This window comes from Pseudophryne corroboree, chromosome 2, assembly GCF_028390025.1.
Source record: "Pseudophryne corroboree isolate aPseCor3 chromosome 2, aPseCor3.hap2, whole genome shotgun sequence".
NCBI lineage: Eukaryota > Metazoa > Chordata > Amphibia > Anura > Myobatrachidae > Pseudophryne > Pseudophryne corroboree.
Window position 1 is genome coordinate 676,424,325 of NC_086445.1, and position 23,464 is coordinate 676,447,788.

Consider the following 23,464-nt stretch of genomic DNA (forward strand, 5'->3'; position numbering starts at 1 on the left):
ATGGCGCTGTCATAGGATACCAACTTTCCAATCAGTTTGTCAGATTTCTGCTCTCTGCTAAAATTGCCTGGGTCAGCTATATGGGCTGTTATTCTGAAGCCGGGCTGTGAAGCAGTAGGCCACACAAGCTCACATAATGAGACTGAAGTGCTGAAGCATCTAGCTTGTATAAAGTGTGTGTTCCTCGGATGCAACACTCATTACCAAGTTCCTCTTAAAGTAATGTCAGCACAAGAACTGTGGGAAATTCATGGATTGTCTTTCATTGGCTGAAGAGCCACTTGCAAGTCTTAGATAATTATGTGCAGTGCCATGTGTGATACACACTGCTATTGAAAGGTATTCTTTGGAATGGACAATCATGATTCAGCATCTGACAGTCTTACAAGTGAATCTGGGTATATAAAATGCCAGGAGAACTATCCTGCCCAAATCTGCCAAACGTAAAGTTTGAAGGAATAATGGTATGGAGCTGTTTTCATGGTTTGGCTTGGGTCCCTTAGTACTAGTGAAGGGAAATATTAATTCTACAGCATACAATGACATTGTAGAGAGTTGTGTGCTTCCACCTTTGTGACCACAATTAGAGGAAGGCCATTTCCTGTTTCAGCATGACAATTCCCCAGTGCCCATCCAAAATGGGTTTGGGGTGGAAGAACTTGACTGGCCTACACAGAGTCCTGACTTCAGCCCCATTGAACACCCTTGGAAAGAATCGGAATGCTGATTGTGAGACAGCCTTTTTGCCCAACATCAGTGTCCAGGTTCGTATCCAGAAGAGTGTAGACTGTAATAGCAGTAAAGGTAAATGGTAGGGGCCAACTACATATTATGAGGCGTTACATTAGCACATGTGGGTGTGAAATTTGGATGAACACATACTTTTGCCATATAATGTATGCATGCATTGTGGAACTACAAGGCACGTTTGGCTTTATATATAAGAAATTGGTTTATTGTGAGTGCTCATGACTATATGTGTGGTTGTGTGTGTGTGTGTGTATATATATATATATATATATATTTATACACAGTGTGTATATATATATATATATATATATATGTATATTTATTTATTTATTTACACACAAAAGAGTAGGCACTCTACTGATCCAGGTTACTCGTGCAAGGTGCACGCCAAAGTCATCAAACATCTTCCCTGGCTAGTGGAATTATGTCTAGATGTAGTGCCCTCCGGCCTATAGGGATGGTAAAGGGTACTATATCTAGCTCCTTCCTTGGCTGTAAATAGATATTTCTCAGAGCATTTTCTATGCGGTAAATCATCCCATGATTTTACACAGAATGCTATGCTTTAACCAGGAACTATGAGTGGTATCTGTCATCTAGTGATTGTCAGCAATTAACTCTACATAAATGTATAGAATTTGTACCCAACAAAATATTTAATTTAAAGTAACTGAAAACTTTATCATTTTGCTATCCGGGGGGGGAGGGGGGATGTGGAGTGGCTGATGATGATGGCTAATCAATTGGGTACTGTCAAGAAAACCTTGATAATTTTCAGAAAAATTGATTCAATTATTTATACTTCTGGCAACAATTTAGAGGAATTGTTCCTGTTCTATATATAAATCATGGTATGCCTTGTAAGTTTCCTCCTATATAAAACATGTATATTACAGCTCCTAGGCTATATTGCACATGTTAGGGGTTGGGCAGTGTTAGGTGATTGAACCATATGAGTAACAACTAGTCAACCATGGGCTGTCTTACCAACAAGATTATTCCATTTATCAGTCTATTACATTTTGTCAGTCAAGTTGTACCACATGTGAGGGGGTAATCCTCTTATAGAAGAGCTTTTTGCCATAGGAGATTTTCCAACCAGTTTCCCCAGTATAAAACAAAAATGCGAGAGACTGAACTGATTGTTGATTACATGAGATACAGTATGTTAGTGAGTTCATAGATTGACCCTACAACACTTATGTCTTCCAGTGTCCCTTCTGAAGGATCTGAAACATGCCAATATCGTAACGCTACATGACATAATCCACACAGAGTATTCTCTAACCTTGGTGTTTGAGTACCTGGTAAGTTGCACATACCTGCATATATGATGCCACTTGGGTAAACAAGATGAATTCATAGATGTGCATTAAAATGAGTTGACTGCAGTCCTGAACAAATGCTCATTGCAAGGCTGATTATACACACACATAACAGGCCTAAAAATAAATCCCTTCTTTAATTTACCTAAATATGAATTGTATTTTAGAACTTGCGGTGCTGACCTTATGTTACATTTGTTTATTTTCTTGACTGAGCGCTTTGTATTCTGTATTAGCAGCCGTTCCAACTTGGAAGTCTGGTCAGATGAAGAAAGTCCTGCATCTCAGATATTTCCCAGTATTAACTCCTGATGCTGTAACATAGTATCTCTTTTATGTAAATTATCTGGTACTTTAGTACTTTTATTTATGCCAGAAACAGTGGCAGTGCATGTACACTACAACCCCCCTAATTCCAATCTTGCCGATCCAATCACTGGTCGCTCACTACTGGGGCAACCACAGTGACTGACCTAGGGGAAGATGTATCATGCTGTGGAGAGCGATACAGTTCTATCATTTCTTTAGCACAGTCTTTGAAAGGACATCCATTTTATCTCTCTCCAAAGCTTGATACATTCTGCCCCTAGTAAGAGGAGCAGGAGAGGGAGAAGATGTCCTCTTTCTTGCCTCCCCTTACTGCGTCATCATCTCCATTACTGCTCTGGAGAGACTGAGCTCAGTGATATGAAGCAGCAGGTTGGGGGCCAGGGGAGAAGGTGAGAAGCTCTTTTCTGTCTCAGATAATATTTCACCTCAGTCATGCCAGGACCAGCCCAGAACATTTTTATTTTACAGTGAATAAATGAATACATGTTATGCCTGGCTTGGATGCATCCATCTGTAATACATCATATGTAGGTATTCATCATGAAAACCTTTATGCTAAATAATGGATATGAGTTTAGAGATCCATTTATGCAGTAAAAATATCATTAGTATACCAAGTCAATTTGTATTTGTTGTCTTACCTCATTTCTTGAATAATTATAGTGTTTGTTTGTTTTTCAATATACTATGTTCTTTTTTCCCATATATAGGATAGTGACTTAAAGCAGTACTTGGATAACTGTGGCAATCTGATGTGCATGCACAATGTAAAGGTGAGGGACTCAACTCAGTCTGTTATCACTTAATACACTAAATGTTTATAACATGTTGTTAGATGGGCATAACAAGACCTCACTGTCCAAAAGCGTACCGATGTGAGCATAAGTTTTAGGGAAACATTACATAGGCAGAGTGGTCTATTGGAGCACAATACCAGCTAAGTAAAGAGATAGGTCAGTAACAGGTGTGGAATACATCCACGCCCTTGTGTATCTACTTATCTAGAGGGGTAGTCTAATAACCTGTAAATCCTGTGTGAATGCAATCTGACCACAATGCCAGAAACATTAGCAAACAGACTAGTAACTCATCTGGAACTGATGTATCAGTTTAATGTACTGGCAGTGCCTGCTGGCAAACATCTCAAAAGCAGGTAAGCGATAGTATACTGCGGAGGAAGATAAAGGGTAGTGAAGGTAATTTAGACCTAGCAGACCAATTAAAATGAATCAACGTCATTGGCAATAGAACTGATGTTTTATGACCTTGTGGTCCACAAAACTTCTGCTGCAGTTGACTGCTCATAATGTGGATTGACATCATTGCTTCTAGCTTTTGAGAACAGCCTCAGGACCCATGTTGTGGCAAGGACTCATAGCATTTGGCTATGGTATACTGGTGGAGATGTATCAAACTTTGGAGAGAGATAAAGTACCAACCAATCAGCTTCTAAATGCCATTTTACAGCATGTGGTTGAAAAATGACAGAAGCTGGGTGGTTGGTACAAAATTGAATGTCACAAAGAGGCCATGTAAGTCTTTAGGGTCTGTGTCAGACCACCATACCTCCCAACTTTTGAAAAACCGTCACCTCGACAGGTGTTCAAAAGGGGATGTTATTTTGGGTCTGTTGGGACATGTTCCTGGTGCGTGATATTTTGGGGTCATGACCTCTTGTCACGTCCCTATTACTCATAATGCAGAGGGCAGCCTCTTCCTGCTCATCTATTCCGCTCTGCTGTGCAGATATTAAGAGCAGCACGTACAGAGTGGTCCTCCGATCCCCCTCCCCTGCCCATGGGACACTGTGACCTGTGGGTGTGGTAGTGACTGAAAACCGGGACTGCCCCGTTAAATTTGGGATGGTTGGGAGGTATGCTCTCCACTGTATGTAAGCACTATTAGATCTATGAAACTATGTAAATAGATTCTAAAAACTATTTGTATCTGTGTCTTCATCTATATGTGTTGGCTATAGGGGAATCCATCAGAGTCTTAAGAGTCTTCACTTGTTAGAATAAAAACACTATTCAGTGTCATATTAAGTCCCAGAAAAGTTTGATAGAGGAGGAAACACGAACAGGGTTCTGAGCTGAAGCCATCAATCATATTCTATTCTTTTTAGCTCCCAGAAAATTGTGTGCTGCCTTTTCTGCAACTGAATACCCCACTGAATATGACACTTCTCTTTGGCCTACCAAATACAGCAAAGACTATTAACTAATCAACCATTGCAGTCAATTAGTAAATGCTGTTTCATCCTTACCATGCAATTACTGGCTCCACTACCAATTTCTGCTGGGCTCCCCCAACTAAACCTGTACTCCGTCCATTATTTAGTGCAGCAGTTCTCAAACTGTGGTTCATGCTCCCATCTCAGCTTGGGTTCACGACTCACATGGGGTCAAGCTGATGACTCCTTGAATCTCTAAGCCAGCAATCTAAAAAAGGGGTCTGATATTAGTTTAACTGTATGTTATTTCAGACTCCTCAGATTACTGGCTGTAAGGTCCGAGGAGTCATCAGGCAGCATAGACCCTCATTCCGAGTTGATCGCTCGCTAGCTACTTTTTGCAGCCGTGCAAACGCATAGTCACCACCCACAGGGCAGTGTATTTTTGCTTTGCAAGTGTACGAACGTGTCTGCAGCCGAGCGGGACGAAAAAGTTTTTTGCAGTTTCTGAGTAGCTCTGGACTTACTCAGCCCTTGCAATCATTTCAGTCTTTTTGGTCCCGGAATTGACGTCGGACACCCGCCCTGCAAATGCTCACAGAAAATGGTCAGTTGACACCCACTAATGCCCTCTTCCTGTCAATCTCCTTGCGATCGGCTGTGCGAATGGATTTTTCATGAAATCCATCGCCCAGCAACGATACCCTTTGTACCCGTATGGTTGTGACCTGTTCGCTGCGCTGTGAAAAACGGCAGCGAGCGATCAACTTGGAATGACCCCCATTGCTCCCACCTCGGTGCTCAGCCTCTCCAGGCCCGCCCAGCAGCAGAAGCAGGCAAACAGGCAGCCAAATCTTGCAGTGAGAAGTGAGCAGGACTGATTCTGTTGTAAGTGCAGCCTGGGTGGGAAGGGGTGGGGTGGCAGGGAATGTGTGATGATTGATGTGATGACAGATGTAGAGGGGGAACAGGCAACAAACATTCAGTAAACACCCACTGGCTCTCCCTGGGCACCCACTACCTTGACTGCCATTCTCTGCCTCTCGACATCTCTTCTCTCCCTGCCACCATATGCCTTGCACCCATCTCTTCCCCCTGCACCCCTCCCCCCACCTTCACCACCAAAGTCTTCACATGGGGTGCAAGCTTTATATTTGTATGAATATTAAAAAGCATGATGCAGGGACAGGGGCTCTGAAAGGAGCTTGTCCCTGCGATGTGTAAGAAATCAAGAAATCGCATTAGCCTCCACAGTGCTACTCTGCATGTGCGGTCTGCTGACTACACATGTGTGGCACCCATTCTTTGATAACTTGCTTGGGCCCTGTAATAATTTAAATTGTCATACAGGGTCCCAGAGCAAAATTGTTTGAGAACCCCCGAAGTATATAATGCAGCATCAACTGTGCTCTACATACCAAACACTCCAACCTTTACACAAAGACCACACACCCCTTTGCTCAGCTCACCTCATTGCACAGATACAGCACCCCTTTCCAAAGAGAGATACTCCCCCCACATACAGTCAAGGTAGTGGAGAGAAAAATATGTGGTACTGGCGCTATATTTACCAATCAGCCAAATGATGCCCAAAAGAGTTGCTCACCACAATGGGGGGGCAAGCCCCTGGAAATAGAACAACAACAACAGTAAGTAAGTGGGAGCACTCAAAGGGAATAAAGAATATTTAAAAAAATATTTATTAAAACAACACAATGTTGAATAACATCACATATAAAATTATTTTGTATTTCAATAGTTTGCAATGTCATTAATGAGTCATAGACATTTGCAGGTTAAACAGACTAATGGTGCATACTCTGGAATGTTGCAACAAGTAAAGTGAAAGCTGCAGTTGCAACAATGTAACAATTGTACTGGCTAGATTGCCAAGCATAGGACCTTATGGTCTTTTTTGTCCAATGTGCACACTGTAATAGTTAGTAATAAAATCCAAAGGGATTGCAACCACAGTGCGTACGTATTGAGAGTCCCCGAGCTATACGCAGAAGCTGTGTGTTCCGCTAGGAGTTGTATCCATGCTGGGCTGCCTGTCTCGGTCTGATTTAGGGAGTAATTCAGTCCTGATCGCTAGGGTGCTTTTTTTGCATCCCTGCGATCAGGTAGTTGTGTGTGTGCAGGTGTGCGAACGATCGCTTGTGCTGGAGAGCTGCACAAACAGCAGTTTGTGCAGTATCTGCACAGCCCAGGACTTTCTCTGCCGCTGCGATGATCGGGGCCGGAGCTGACGTCAGAAATCCTCCTTCAAAACGCCGGGTCCCTACTGCATTTTTCCGGACACTCCCTAGAAACGGTCAGTTGCCACCCACAGACGCCCTCTTCCTTTTCAATCTCCTTGCGATTGCTGGTGCGTGCGGAATTTTTGCACCTATGCGGCGGTCCGTCGTGCCTGCAGTGCAAACGCATGTGCAGCGCAGACTTGATCGCAGCCTGTGAGAAAATGCACAGCAGCGAACAGGTCTGAATCAGCCCCTAAGTCCACCCTGCCATGAGGCCACGGACTGGGTTACCAGCCTGTCTCTGCTTGCAGGAGACTGAGGTGCAGCAGCCTTAACACACAGTGCTGTGCAGTGAGTGCGGTGCTCCGTGGGTATTCCAGTTGGTGATGTGGAAGGTGCTTGTTCCAAGGTGCACGGTAAAAAGCCTTTGTCGTCTGGATATGACAGACCTTCACCAGATCTTGATGCTTTCCCATGCTGAAGCCCTTTTACGGTGTGCACACACGCAGACAGGGCCGGTGCAAGGTTTCTTGGCACCCTAGGCAAAATTTCTGCCTACTGCCCCACAACTTTCCCAGTCACTAAGGTGAAAGTTCATAGGCGGCGTCTTATACATTTCCCAGCCATCTGACTACATTGAGTGCAACACGGATGTATCGCTCAAAGACGTCCTTAATTATACGATAGCTACACTCAGTGGCACCCCCTTCCCAGATCCTGGCACCCTACCCAGCTGCTTATCTTTCTATTTCATTCGTCTCTCATACACACATACATATCCATACACTGCCTCTCTCATATATACATTCATACTCTCTCATTCCTTCACATCTCTCTACTTTTTCTCTGTCTTTCTCGTTCTCGCTCTCTTTTACATATATATTATCTGCCTTTATTTCTGCCACCCACACACATCTCTCTTTCTATTTCATTCTGTCTCTCATACATATATACATATATACATACACACACTGCCTCTCTCGTACGTACGTACGTACGTACGTACGTACGTACAGTCAGTGACTCTCACATACATACACTGACTCTCACATACATACATACATACATACATACATGCATTCAGTGACTCTCATACATACATACATACATACAGTACATTGCCTCTCTCATACATACATACATACATACATACACACACTGACTCTCTCATACATACACACATACATACATACATACATACATACATACATACATACACTGCCTCTCATACATACATACATACATACATACATACATACACTGACTCTCTCATACATACATACATACATACATACATACATACATACATACATACACTGACTCTCTCATACATACATACATACATACAGTATATACATACACTGCCTCTCTCATACATACATACATACATACATACATACATTCAGTGACTCTCTCATACATACACTGCCTCTCTCATACATACATACATACATACATACATACACTGACTCTCTCATACATACATACATACATACATACATACACTGACTCTCACATACATACATACATACATACATACATACATACACTGACTCTCACATACATGCATTCAGTGACTCTCATACATACATACATACATACATACATACAGTACATTACCTCATACATACATACATACATACATACATACATACACTGACTCATACACACATACATACATACATACATACATACATACATACAGTATATACATACACTGCCTCACATACATACATACATACATACATACATACACTAACTCTCTTATACATACACTGACTCTCTCATACATACATACATACATACATACATATGCATACAGACACACATACATACATACATACATACATACATACATACATACAGTATATACATACACTGCCTCTCTCATGCATACATTCAGTGACTCTCATACATACACTGCCTCTCTCATACATACATACATACATACATACACTGACTCTCTCATACATACATACATACATACATACATACATACATACACTGACTCACATACATACATACATACATACATACATACATACATTCACTGACTCTCTCATACATACATACATACATACATACATACATACATACACTGACTCACATACATACATACATACATACACTGACTCTCTCATACATACATACATACATACATACATACATACACTGACTCTCTCATTCATACATACATACATACATACATACATACATACATTCACTGGCTCTCTCATACATACATACATACATACATACATACACTGCCTCCATACATATATACAGTACATCCATTCACTGTCTACGTACGTACGTACGTACGTACGTACGTACGTACGTATATACATCCATACACTGCCTCCATACATACACACATATATACATCCATACACTGCATCCATACATACACACATATATACATCCATACACTGCCTCCATACATACACACATATATACATCCATACACTGCATCCATACATACACACATATATACATCCATACACTGCCTCCATACATACACACATATATACATCCATACACTGCATCCATACATACACACATATATACATCCATACACTGCCTCCATACATATGTATGGAGGTAGTGTACCCATACACGTACGCAGGCACAGTACATACATACATATATACATCCATACAGTACCTCCACACATACAGACATATATACAATACGTACGTACGTACGTACGTACGTACGTACGTACGTACGTACGTACGTACATCCATACACTGCCTCCATACATACACACATATATACATCCATACACTGCATCCATACATACACACATATATACATCCATACACTGCCTCCATACATATGTATGGAGGTAGTGTACCCATACACGTACGCAGGCACAGTACATACATACATACATACATATATACATCCATACACTACCTCCACACATACAGACATATATACAATACATACGTACGTACGTACGTACGTACGTACGTACGTACATCCATACACTGCCTCCATAAAGACATCCATACACTGCCTCCATACGTACGTACATACATACATCCATACACTGCCTCCATACATATATACACTGCCTCCGTACGTAAGTACGTACGTACGTACGTACGTACGTACGTACACTGCCTCCATACATACATACATACATACATACACTGCCTCCGTACGTACGTACGTACGTACGTACGTACATACGTACGTACGTACGTACGTACGTACGTACGTACATCCGTCCACTGCCTCCATACATACATACACTGCCTCCGTACGTACGTACGTACGTACGTACGTACACTGCCTCCATACATACATACACTGCCTCCGTATGTACGTACGTACGTACGTACGTACGTACGTACGTACGTACGTACACTGCCTCCGTACGTACGTACGTACGTAAGTACATACACTGCCTCCATACATACATACATACATACACTGCCTCCATACATATGTATGGAGGTAGTGTACCCATACACGTACGCAGGCACAGTACATGCATACATATATACATCCATACACTACCTCCATACATACAGACATATATACAATACATCCGTGCGTACGTACGTACGTACGTACGTACATCCATACACTGCCTCCATAAAGACATCCATACACTGCCTCCGTACGTACGTACGTACGTACGTACGTACGTACGTACATCCATACACTGCCTCCATACATATATACACTGCTGTGCAGTGAGTGCGGTGCTCCGTGGGTATTCCAGTTGGTGATGTGGAAGGTGCTTGTTCCAAGGTGCACGGTAAAAAGCCTTTGTCTTCTGGATATGACAGACCTTCACCAGATCTTGATGCTTTCCCATGCTGAAGCCCTTTTACGGTGTGCACACACGCAGACAGGGCCGGTGCAAGGTTTCTTGGCACCCTAGGCAAAATTTCTGCCTACTGCCCCACAACTTTCCCAGTCACTAAGGTGAAAGTTCATAGGCGGCGTCTTATACATTTCCCAGCCATCTGACTACATTGAGTGCAACACGGATGTATCGCTCAAAGACGTCCTTAATTATACGATAGCTACACTCAGTGGCACCCCCTTCCCAGATCCTGGCACCCTACCCAGCTGCTTATCTTTCTATTTCATTCGTCTCTCATACACACATACATATCCATACACTGCCTCTCTCATATATACATTCATACTCTCTCATTCCTTCACATCTCTCTACTTTTTCTCTGTCTTTCTCGTTCTCGCTCTCTTTTACATATATATTATCTCCCTTTATTTCTGCCACACACACACATCTCTCTTTCTATTTCATTCTGTCTCTCATACATATATACATATATACATACACACACTGCCTCTCTTGTACGTACGTACGTACGTACGTACGTACGTACGTACGTACGTACAGTCAGTGACTCTCACATACTTACACTGACTCTCACATACATACATACATACATACATACATACATGCATTCAGTGACTCTCATACATACATACATACATACAGTACATTGCCTCTCTCATACATACATACATACATACACACACACACACACACACACACACACACACACACTGACTCTCTCATACATACATACATACATACATACACACATACACTGCCTCTCATACATACATACATACATACACTGACTCTCTCATACATACATACATACATACATACATACATACATACACTGACTCTCTCATACATACATACATACATACATACATACATACAGTATATACATACACTGCCTCTCTCATACATACATACATACATACATACATACATACATACATTCAGTGACTCTCTCATACATACACTGCCTCTCATACATACATACATACATACATACATACATACATACACTGACTCTCTCATACATACATACATACATACATACATACATACACTGACTCTCACATACATACATACATACATACATACATACATACACTGACTCTCACATACATGCATTCAGTGACTCTCATACATACATACATACATACATACATACATACAGTACATTACCTCATACATACATACATACATACATACATACATACACTGACTCATACATACATACATACATACATACACTAACTCTCTCATACATACACTGACTCTCTCATACATACATACATACATACATATACATACACACACACACACATACATACATACATACATACAGTATATACATACACTGCCTCTCTCATGCATACATTCAGTGACTCTCATACATACACTGCCTCTCTCATTCATACATACATACATACATACATACATACATACATACATACACTGACTCTCTCATACATACATACATACATACATACATACATACATACATACACTGACTCACATACATACATACATACATACATTCACTGACTCTCTCATACATACATACATACATACATACACTGACTCTCTCATTCATACATACATACATACATACATACATACATACATACATTCACTGGCTCTCTCATAAATACATACATACATACATACATACACTGCCTCCATACATATATACAGTACATCCATTCACTGTCTACGTACGACGTACGTACGTACGTACGTACGTACGTACGTACGTACGTACGTACGTACGTACGTACGTACGTACGTACGTACGTACATATATACATCCATACACTGCCTCCATACATACACACATATATACATCCATACACTGCATCCATACATACACACATATATACATCCATACACTGCCTCCATACATACACACATATATACATCCATACACTGCATCCATACATACACACATATATACATCCATACACTGCCTCCATACATATGTATGGAGGTAGTGTACCCATACACGTACGCAGGCACAGTACATACATACATATATACATCCATACACTACCTCCACACATACAGACATATATACAATACATACGTACGTACGTACGTACGTACGTACGTCCATACACTGCCTCCATAAAGACATCCATACACTGCCTCCATACGTACGTACGTACATACATACATCCATACACTGCCTCCATACATATATACACTGCCTACGTACGTACGTACGTACGTACGTACGTACGTACGTCCATACACTGCCTCCATACATACATACATACATACATACATACACTGCCTCCGTACGTACGTACATCCGTCCACTGCCTCCATACATACATACACTGCCTCCGTACGTACGTACGTACGTACGTACGTACGTACGTACGTACGTACACTGCCTCCATACATACATACACTGCCTCCGTACGTACGTACGTACGTACGTACATACACTGCCTCCGTACGTACGTACGTACGTACGTACGTACATACATCCATACACTGCCTCCATACATACATACACTGCCTCCATACATATGTATGGAGGTAGTGTACCCATACACGTACGCAGGCACAGTACATGCATACATATATACATCCATACACTACCTCCATACATACAGACATATATACAATACATCCGTACGTACGTACGTACATACATCCATACACTGCCTCCATAAAGACATCCATACACTGCCTCCATACGTACGTACGTACGTACGTACGTACGTACGTACGTACGTACATACATACATCCATACACTGCCTCCATACATATATACACTGCTGTGCAGTGAGTGCGGTGCTCCGTGGGTATTCCAGTTGATGATGTGGAAGGTGCTTGTTCCAAGGTGCACGGTAAAAAGCCTTTGTCGTCTGGATATGACAGACCTTCACCAGATCTTGATGCTTTCCCATGCTGAAGCCCTTTTACGGTGTGCACACACGCAGACAGGGCCGGTGCAAGGTTTCTTGGCACCCTAGGCAAAATTTCTGCCTACTGCCCCACAACTTTCCCAGTCACTAAGGTGAAAGTTCATAGGCGGCGTCTTATACATTTCCCAGCCATCTGACTGCATTGAGTGCAACACGGATGTATCGCTCAAAGACGTCCTTAATTATACGATAGCTACACTCAGTGGCACCCCCTTCCCAGATCCTGGCACCCTACCCAGCTGCTTATCTTTCTATTTCATTCGGCTCTCATACACACATACATATCCATACACTGCCTCTCTCATATATACATTCATACTCTCTCATTCCTTCACATCTCTCTACTTTTTCTCTGTCTTTCTCGTTCTCGCTCTCTTTTACATATATATTATCTCCCTTTATTTCTGCCACACACACACATCTCTCTTTCTATTTCATTCTGTCTCTCATACATATATACATATATACATACACACACTGCCTCTCTCGTACGTACGTACGTACGTACGTACGTACGTACGTACAGTCAGTGACTCTCACATACATACATACATACATACATACATTCATTCAGTGACTCACATACATACATACATACATACATACAGTACATTGCCTCTCTCATACATACATACATACATACATACATACATGCATGCATACATACATACATACATACATATATACACACACTGACTCTCTCATACATACACACATACATACATACATACATACATACACTGCCTCTCATACATACATACATAAATACACTGACTCTCTCATACATACATACATACATACATACATACATACATACACTGACTCTCTCATACATACATACATACATACATACATACAGTATATACATACACTGCCTCTCTCATACATACATACATACATACATACATACATACATTCAGTGACTCTCATACATACACTGCCTCTCTCATACATACATACATACATACATACATACACTGACTCTCTCATACATACATACATACATACATACATACACTGACTCTCTCATACATACATACATACATACATACATACATACATACATACACTGACTCTCACATACATACATACATACATACATACATACATACACACACTGACTCTCACATACATGCATTCAGTGACTCTCATACATACATACATACATACATACATACAGTACATTACCTCATACATACATACATACATACATACATACACTGACTCATACATACACACACACATACATACATACATACATACATACAGTATATACATACACTGCCTCACATGCATACATACATACATACATACATACATACATACATACACTAACTCTCTCATACATACACTGACTCTCTCATACATACATGCATACATACATACATACATACATACACACATACATACATACATACATACATACATACAGTATATACATACACTGCCTCTCACATGCATACATTCAGTGACTCTCATACATACACTGCCTCTCTCATACATACATACATACATACATACACTGACTCTCTCATACATACATACATACATACATACATACATACACTGACTCACATACATACATACATACATACATACATACATTCACTGACTCTCTCATACATACATACATACATACATACATACATACATACACACACTGACTCTCTCATTCATACATACATACATACATACATACATTCACTGGCTCTCTCATACATACATCCATACACTGCCTCCATACATATATACAGTACATCCATTCACTGTCTACGTACAGTTTGAACACACCACACCCAAATCTAACTACATACATACATACATACATACATACATACATACACTGACTCTCTCATTCATACATACATACATACATACATACATTCACTGGCTCTCTCATACATACATACATACATACATACATCCATACACTGCCTCCATACATATATACAGTACATCCATTCACTGTCTACGTACGACGTACGTACGTACGTACGTACGTACGTACGTACGTACGTACGTACGTACATACATCCATACACTGCCTCCATACATACACACATATATACATCCATACACTGCATCCATACATACACACATATATACATCCATACACTGCCTCCATACATACACACATATATACATCCATACACTGCATCCATACATACACACATATATACATCCATACACTGCCTCCATACATATGTATGGAGGTAGTGTACCCATACACGTACGCAGGCACAGAACATACATACATATATACATCCATACACTACCTCCACACATACATACATATATACATCCATACATTACCTCCACACATACAGACATATATACAATACGTACGTACGTACGTACGTACGTACGTACGTACGTACGTACGTACATACATCCATACACTGCCTCCATAAAGACATCCATACACTGCCTCCATACGTACGTACATACATACATCCATACACTGCCTCCATACATATATACACTGCCTCCGTACGTACGTACGTACGTACATACATCCATACACTGCCTCCATACATACATACATACACTGCCTCCGTACGTACGTACGTACGTCCATCCACTGCCTCCATACATACATACACTGCCTCCGTACGTACGTACATACACTGCCTCCATACATACATACATACATACACTGCCTCCGTATGTACGTACGTACATACACTGCCTCCGTACGTACGTACGTACGTACGTACGTACGTACGTACGTACGTACATACACTGCCTCCATACACACATACACTGCCTCCATACATATGTATGGAGGTAGTGTACCCATACACGTACGCAGGCACAGTACATGCATACATATATACATCCATACACTACCTCCATACATACAGACATATATACAATACATCCGTACGTACGTACGTACGTCCGTACGTACGTACGTACGTACGTACGTACGTACGTACATACATCCATACACTGCCTCCATAAAGACATCCATACACTGCCTCCATACGTACGTACGTACGTACGTACGTACGTACGTACGTACATACATCCATACACTGCCTCCATACATATATACACTGCTGTGCTCCGTGGGTATTCCAGTTGGTGATGTGGAAGGTGCTTGTTCCAAGGTGCACGGTAAAAAGCCTTTGTCGTCTGGATATGAGAGACCTTCACCAGATCTTGATGCTTTCCCATGCTGAAGCCCTTTTACGGTGTGCACACACGCAGACAGGGCCGGTGCAAGGTTTCTTGGCACCCTAGGCAAAATTTCTGCCTACTGCCCCACAACTTTCCCAGTCACTAAGGTGAAAGTTCATAGGCGGCGTCTTATACATTTCCCAGCCATCTGACTACATTGAGTGCAACACGGATGTATCGCTCAAAGACGTCCTTAATTATACGATAGCTACACTCAGTGGCACCCCCTTCCCAGATCCTGGCACCCTACCCAGCTGCTTATCTTTCTATTTCATTCGTCTCTCATACACACATACATATCCATACACTGCCTCTCTCATATATACATTCATACTCTCTCATTCCTTCACATCTCTCTACTTTTTCTCTGTCTTTCTCGTTCTCGCTCTCTTTTACATATATATTATCTCCCTTTATTTCTGCCACACACACACATCTCTCTTTCTATTTCATTCTGTCTCTCATACATATATACATATATACATACACACACTGCCTCTCTCGTACGTACGTACGTACGTACGTACGTACGTACGTACGTACAGTCAGTGACTCTCACATACATACACTGACTCTCACATACATACATACATACATACATACATACATACATGCATTCAGTGACTCACATAAATACATACATACATACATACATACAGTACATTGCCTCTCTCATACATACATACATACATACATACATACACACACTGACTCTCTCATACATACATACATACATACATTCATACATACACTGCCTCTCATACATACATACATACATACATACACTGACTCTCTCATACATACATACATACATACATACATACATACATACATACACTGACTCTCTCATACATACATACATACATACATACATACATACATACATACATACAGTATATACATACACTGCCTCTCTCATACATACATACATACATACATACATACATTCAGTGACTCTCTCATACATACACTGCCTCTCTCATACATACATACATACATACATACATACATACACTGACTCTCTCATACATACATACATACATACATACATACATACACTGACTCTCACATACATACATACATACATACATACATACACTGACTCATACATACACACATACATACATACATACATACAGTATATACATACACTGCCTCGCATGCATACATACATACATACATACATACATACACTAACTCTCTCATACATACACTGACTCTCTCATACATACATACATACATACATATACATACATTCATACATACATACAGTATATACATACACTGCCTCTCACATGCATACATTCAGTGACTCTCATACATACACTGCCTCTCTCATACATACATACATACATACATACACTAACTCTCTCACATACATACATACATACATACATACATACATACATACACTGACTCACATACATACATACATACATACATTCACTGACTCTCTCATACATACATACATACATACATACATACATACATACATACACTGACTCTCTCATTCATACATACATACATACATACATACATACATACATTCACTGGCTCTCTCCTACATACATCCATACACTGCCTCCTTACATACATATATACAGTACATCCATTCACTGTCTACGTACGTACGTACGTACGTACGTACGTACGTACGTACGTACGTACATATATACATCCATACACTGCCTCCATACATACACACATATATACATCCATACACTGCATCCATACATACACACATATATACATCCATACACATATGTATGGAGGTAGTGTACCCATACACGTACGCAGGCACAGTACATACATACATATATACATCCATACACTACCTCCACACATACAGACATATATACAATACGTACGTACGTACGTACGTACGTACGTACGTACGTACGTACGTACGTACGTACATCCATACACTGCCTCCATAAAGACATCCATACACTGCCTCCATACGTACGTATGTACGTACGTACGTACGTACGTACATACATACATACATCCATACACTGCCTCCATACATATATACACTGCCTACGTACGTACGTACGTACGTACGTACGTACGTACATACATACATCCATACACTGCCTCCATACATACATACATACATCCATCCACTGCCTCCGTACGTACGTACGTACGTACATCCATCCACTGCCTCCATACATACATACACTGCCTCCGTATGTATGTACGTACACTGCCTACGTACGTACGTACGTACGTACGTACGTACATACACTGCCTCCATACATACATACACTGCCTCCGTACGTACGTACGTACGTACGTACATACACTGCCTCCGTACGTACGTACGTACATCCATACACTGCCTCCATACATACATACATACACTGCCTCCATACATGTGTATGGAGGTAGTGTACCCATACACGTACGCAGGCACAGTACATGCATACATATATACATCCATACACTACCTCCATACATACAGACATATATACAATACATCCGTACGTACGTACGTACGTACGTACGTACGTACGTACGTACATACATCCATACACTGCCTCCATAAAGACATCCATACACTGCCTCCATACGTACGTACGTACGTACGTACGTACGTACGTACATACATCCATACACTGCCTCCATACATATATACACTGCCTCCGTACGTACGTACGTACGTACATACATCCATTCACTGCCTCCATACATACATACACTGCCTCCGTACGTACGTACGTACGTACGTACGTACATCCATCCACTGCCTCCATACATACATACATACATACATACATACACTGCCTCCATACATACATACATACATACATACATACACTGCCTCCGTACGTACGTACGTACGTACGTACATACACTGCCTCCATATATACATACATACACTGCCTCCGTACGTACGTACGTACGTACGTACGTACATCCATCCATACACTGCCTCCATACATACATACATACATACACTGCCTCCGTACTTTCGGAGGCAGTGTATGTATGTATGGAGGCAGTATATGTACGTACGTACGTACGTACGTACGTACGTACGTACATACTTCCATACACTGCCTCCATACATACATACACTGCGTACGTACGTACGTACGTACATATACTGCCTCCATACATACATACACTGCCTCCGTATGTACGTACATACATACATCCATACACTGCCTTCATACATACATCCATACACTGCCTCCATATGTACATACACTGCCTCCATACGTACACACACACACACATATATATATATATATATATATACATACACACACTGCCTCCATATGTACATATATACATACATACATACATACACTGCCTTCATACATACATACATACACTGCCTCCATATGTACATACACTGCCTCCATACGTACACACACACACACATATATATATATATATATATATACATACACACACTGCCTCCATATGTACATATATACATACATACATACATACACTGCCTCCATACATACATCCATACACTGCCTCCATGCATACGCACATATATACACTGTCTCCATACAAAAATCCATATACATAATGGCTCCATACATACTGTTCATAAATCCAATCTCCCCCCCCCTCCCCACCCCCCGAGCACACTTTACCCACTACCACTTCCCCAGGGTGTGACTCTAGGCATCCACTACTCCGGGTGCCCCACGATCACACCAAAGGGGCGGAATCTTACCGCTGGCCAGGATGCTGTGGAGGGGTTACTGCTCCCGCTGCTGCCACCATTTTCCGGCTCATGGTGCCGCCCGGTTAGCGCTGCTGCTAGCGGGGGACACTGCTGCTGCTGCCGGCTCCATAGTGCACAGCAGCTGATGAGGAGGGACGGCTGTTGCTGGTGAGGGGCGGGCTGCTGCTGGCGGGGAGGCACTGCCACTGCTCCTGCTGCTGCCGCCGGCTCCGAGTCTATAGTGCGCTGCAGATGGCGCTGGGCGGTTGCTTCTGTCGAGGGGCGGGCGGCTTCTGCCTCTGATTACATTTTTTTAAACAAATCGGTGCTGTGGGTTGCGGGGAAAGTGGCGGCCACTCATTCCTAGTTGTGCTGCTAAGTGCCGCCCTCCAGCGGCCGGCGCTCTAGGCAGCTGCCTAAAGCTGCCTAATTGTTGCGCCGGCCCTGCACGCAGAAGCCGCACTGTGCATACACACACAGTGAGATGTGACGGCACCCGACATGCCAGTGTAAAGGTTTGTAGTTGTGCGATTTTCCGCACATCTACAACCCAAGCTGAATTAGGCCATATATATTTTCCTCTTTCTTTGTTCCACATAAACACTGTCTGGGGGAGGAACTCCATAAAACAGAGAGTTTGGATATGACAAATTAATTCAGAGAAAGACATTGGCATAAGGATTATATTTGAGGTCACAGATCACTGGGGGTAATTCCAAGTTGATCGCAGCAGGATTTTTGTTAGCAATTGGGCAAAACCATGTGCACTGCAGGTGGGGCAGATATAACATGTGCAGAGAGAGTTAGATTTGGGTGGGTTATTTTATTTCTGTGCAGGGTAAATACTGGCTGCTTTATTTTTACACTGCAATGTAGATTTCAGTTTGAACACACCACACCCAAATCTAACTCTCTCTGTACATGTTATTTCTGCCTCCCTGCAGTGCACATGGGCCCTCATTCCGAGTTGTTCGCTCGCAAGCTGCTTTTAGCAGCATTGCACACGCTAAGCCGCCGCCTACTGGGAGTGAATCTTTGCTTATCAAAATTGCGAACTAAAGATTCGTAATATTGCGAAAAGATTTATCTGTGCAGTTTCTGAGTAGCTCGAGACTTACTCTTCCAGTGCGATCAGTTCAGTGCTTGCCGTTCCTGGTTTGACGTCACAAACACACCCAGCGTTCGCCCAGACACTCCCCCGTTTCTCCAGCCACTCCCACGTTTTTCCCAGAAACGGTAGCGTTTTTTCACACACTCCCATAAAACGGCCAGTTTCCGCCCAGAAACACCCACTTCCTGTCAATCACACTCCGATCACCAGAACGAAGAAAAAACCTCGTAATGCCGTGAGTAAAATACCAAACTGCTTAGCAAATTTACTTGGCGCAGTCGCAGTGCGAACATTGCGCCTGCGCAATTAGCGGAAAATCGCTGCGATGCGAAGAAAATTACCGAGCGAACAACTCGGAATGAGGGCCATGGTTTTGCCCAACTGCTAAAAAATTTCCTGCTGCGATCAACTTGGAATTACCCTCATTGTTGGAAAGACTTTGATGGTTTGATTTTTTGAATTAGGCCATATATATTTTCCTCTTTCTTTGTTCCACATAAACACTGTCTGGGGGAGGAACTCCATAAAACAGAGAGTTTGGATATGACAAATTAATTCAGAGAAAGACATTGGCATAAGGATTATATTTGAGGTCACAGATCACTGGGGGTAATTCCAAGTTGATCGCAGCAGGATTTTTGTTAGCAATTGGGCAAAACCATGTGCACTGCAGGTGGGGCAGATATAACATGTGCAGAGAGAGTTAGATTTGGGTGGGTTATTTTATTTCTGTGCAGGGTAAATACTGGCTGCTTTATTTTTACACTGCAATGTAGATTTCAGTTTGAACACACCACACCCAAATCTAACTCTCTCTGTACATGTTATTTCTGCCTCCCTGCAGTGCACATGGGCCCTCATTCCGAGTTGTTCGCTCGCAAGCTGCTTTTAGCAGCATTGCACACGCTAAGCCGCCGCCTACTGGGAGTGAATCTTTGCTTATCAAAATTGCGAACTAAAGATTCGTAATATTGCGAAAAGATTTATCTGTGCAGTTTCTGAGTAGCTCGAGACTTACTCTTCCAGTGCGATCAGTTCAGTGCTTGCCGTTCCTGGTTTGACGTCACAAACACACCCAGCGTTCGCCCAGACACTCCCCCGTTTCTCCAGCCACTCCCACGTTTTTCCCAGAAACGGTAGCGTTTTTTCACACACTCCCATAAAACGGCCAGTTTCCGCCCAGAAACACCCACTTCCTGTCAATCACACTCCGATCACCAGAACGAAGAAAAAACCTCGTAATGCCGTGAGTAAAATACCAAACTGCTTAGCAAATTTACTTGGCGCAGTCGCAGTGCGAACATTGCGCCTGCGCAATTAGCGGAAAATCGCTGCGATGCGAAGAAAATTACCGAGCGAACAACTCGGAATGAGGGCCATGGTTTTGCCCAACTGCTAAAAAATTTCCTGCTGCGATCAACTTGGAATTACCCTCATTGTTGGAAAGACTTTGATGGTTTGATTTTTTGAATTAGGCCATATATATTTTCCTCTTTCTTTGTTCCACATAAACACTGTCTGGGGGAGGAACTCCATAAAACAGAGAGTTTGGATATGACAAATTAATTCAGAGAAAGACATTGGCATAAGGATTATATTTGAGGTCACAGATCACTGGGGGTAATTCCAAGTTGATCGCAGCAGGATTTTTGTTAGCAATTGGGCAAAACCATGTGCACTGCAGGTGGGGCAGATATAACATGTGCAGAGAGAGTTAGATTTGGGTGGGTTATTTTATTTCTGTGCAGGGTAAATACTGGCTGCTTTATTTTTACACTGCAATGTAGATTTCAGTTTGAACACACCACACCCAAATCTAACTCTCTCTGTACATGTTATTTCTGCCTCCCTGCAGTGCACATGGGCCCTCATTCCGAGTTGTTCGCTCGCAA

At 41.9% G+C, this 23,464-nt stretch overlaps 1 protein-coding gene across 4 annotated transcripts in view; it reads left to right on the plus strand.

The window, feature by feature from the left end:
- CDK18 (cyclin dependent kinase 18) overlaps nt 1-23,464 on the plus strand; it is a 330,987-nt gene that overhangs the window by 259,208 nt on the left and 48,315 nt on the right. For all 4 annotated transcript variants that reach the window (XM_063955137.1, XM_063955136.1, XM_063955138.1 and 1 more), the window contains 2 exons: nt 1,963-2,057; nt 3,116-3,178. In XM_063955137.1, coding sequence (XP_063811207.1) covers nt 1,963-2,057; nt 3,116-3,178 — 158 coding nt within the window. The remainder of the gene's footprint in view (nt 1-1,962; nt 2,058-3,115; nt 3,179-23,464) is intronic.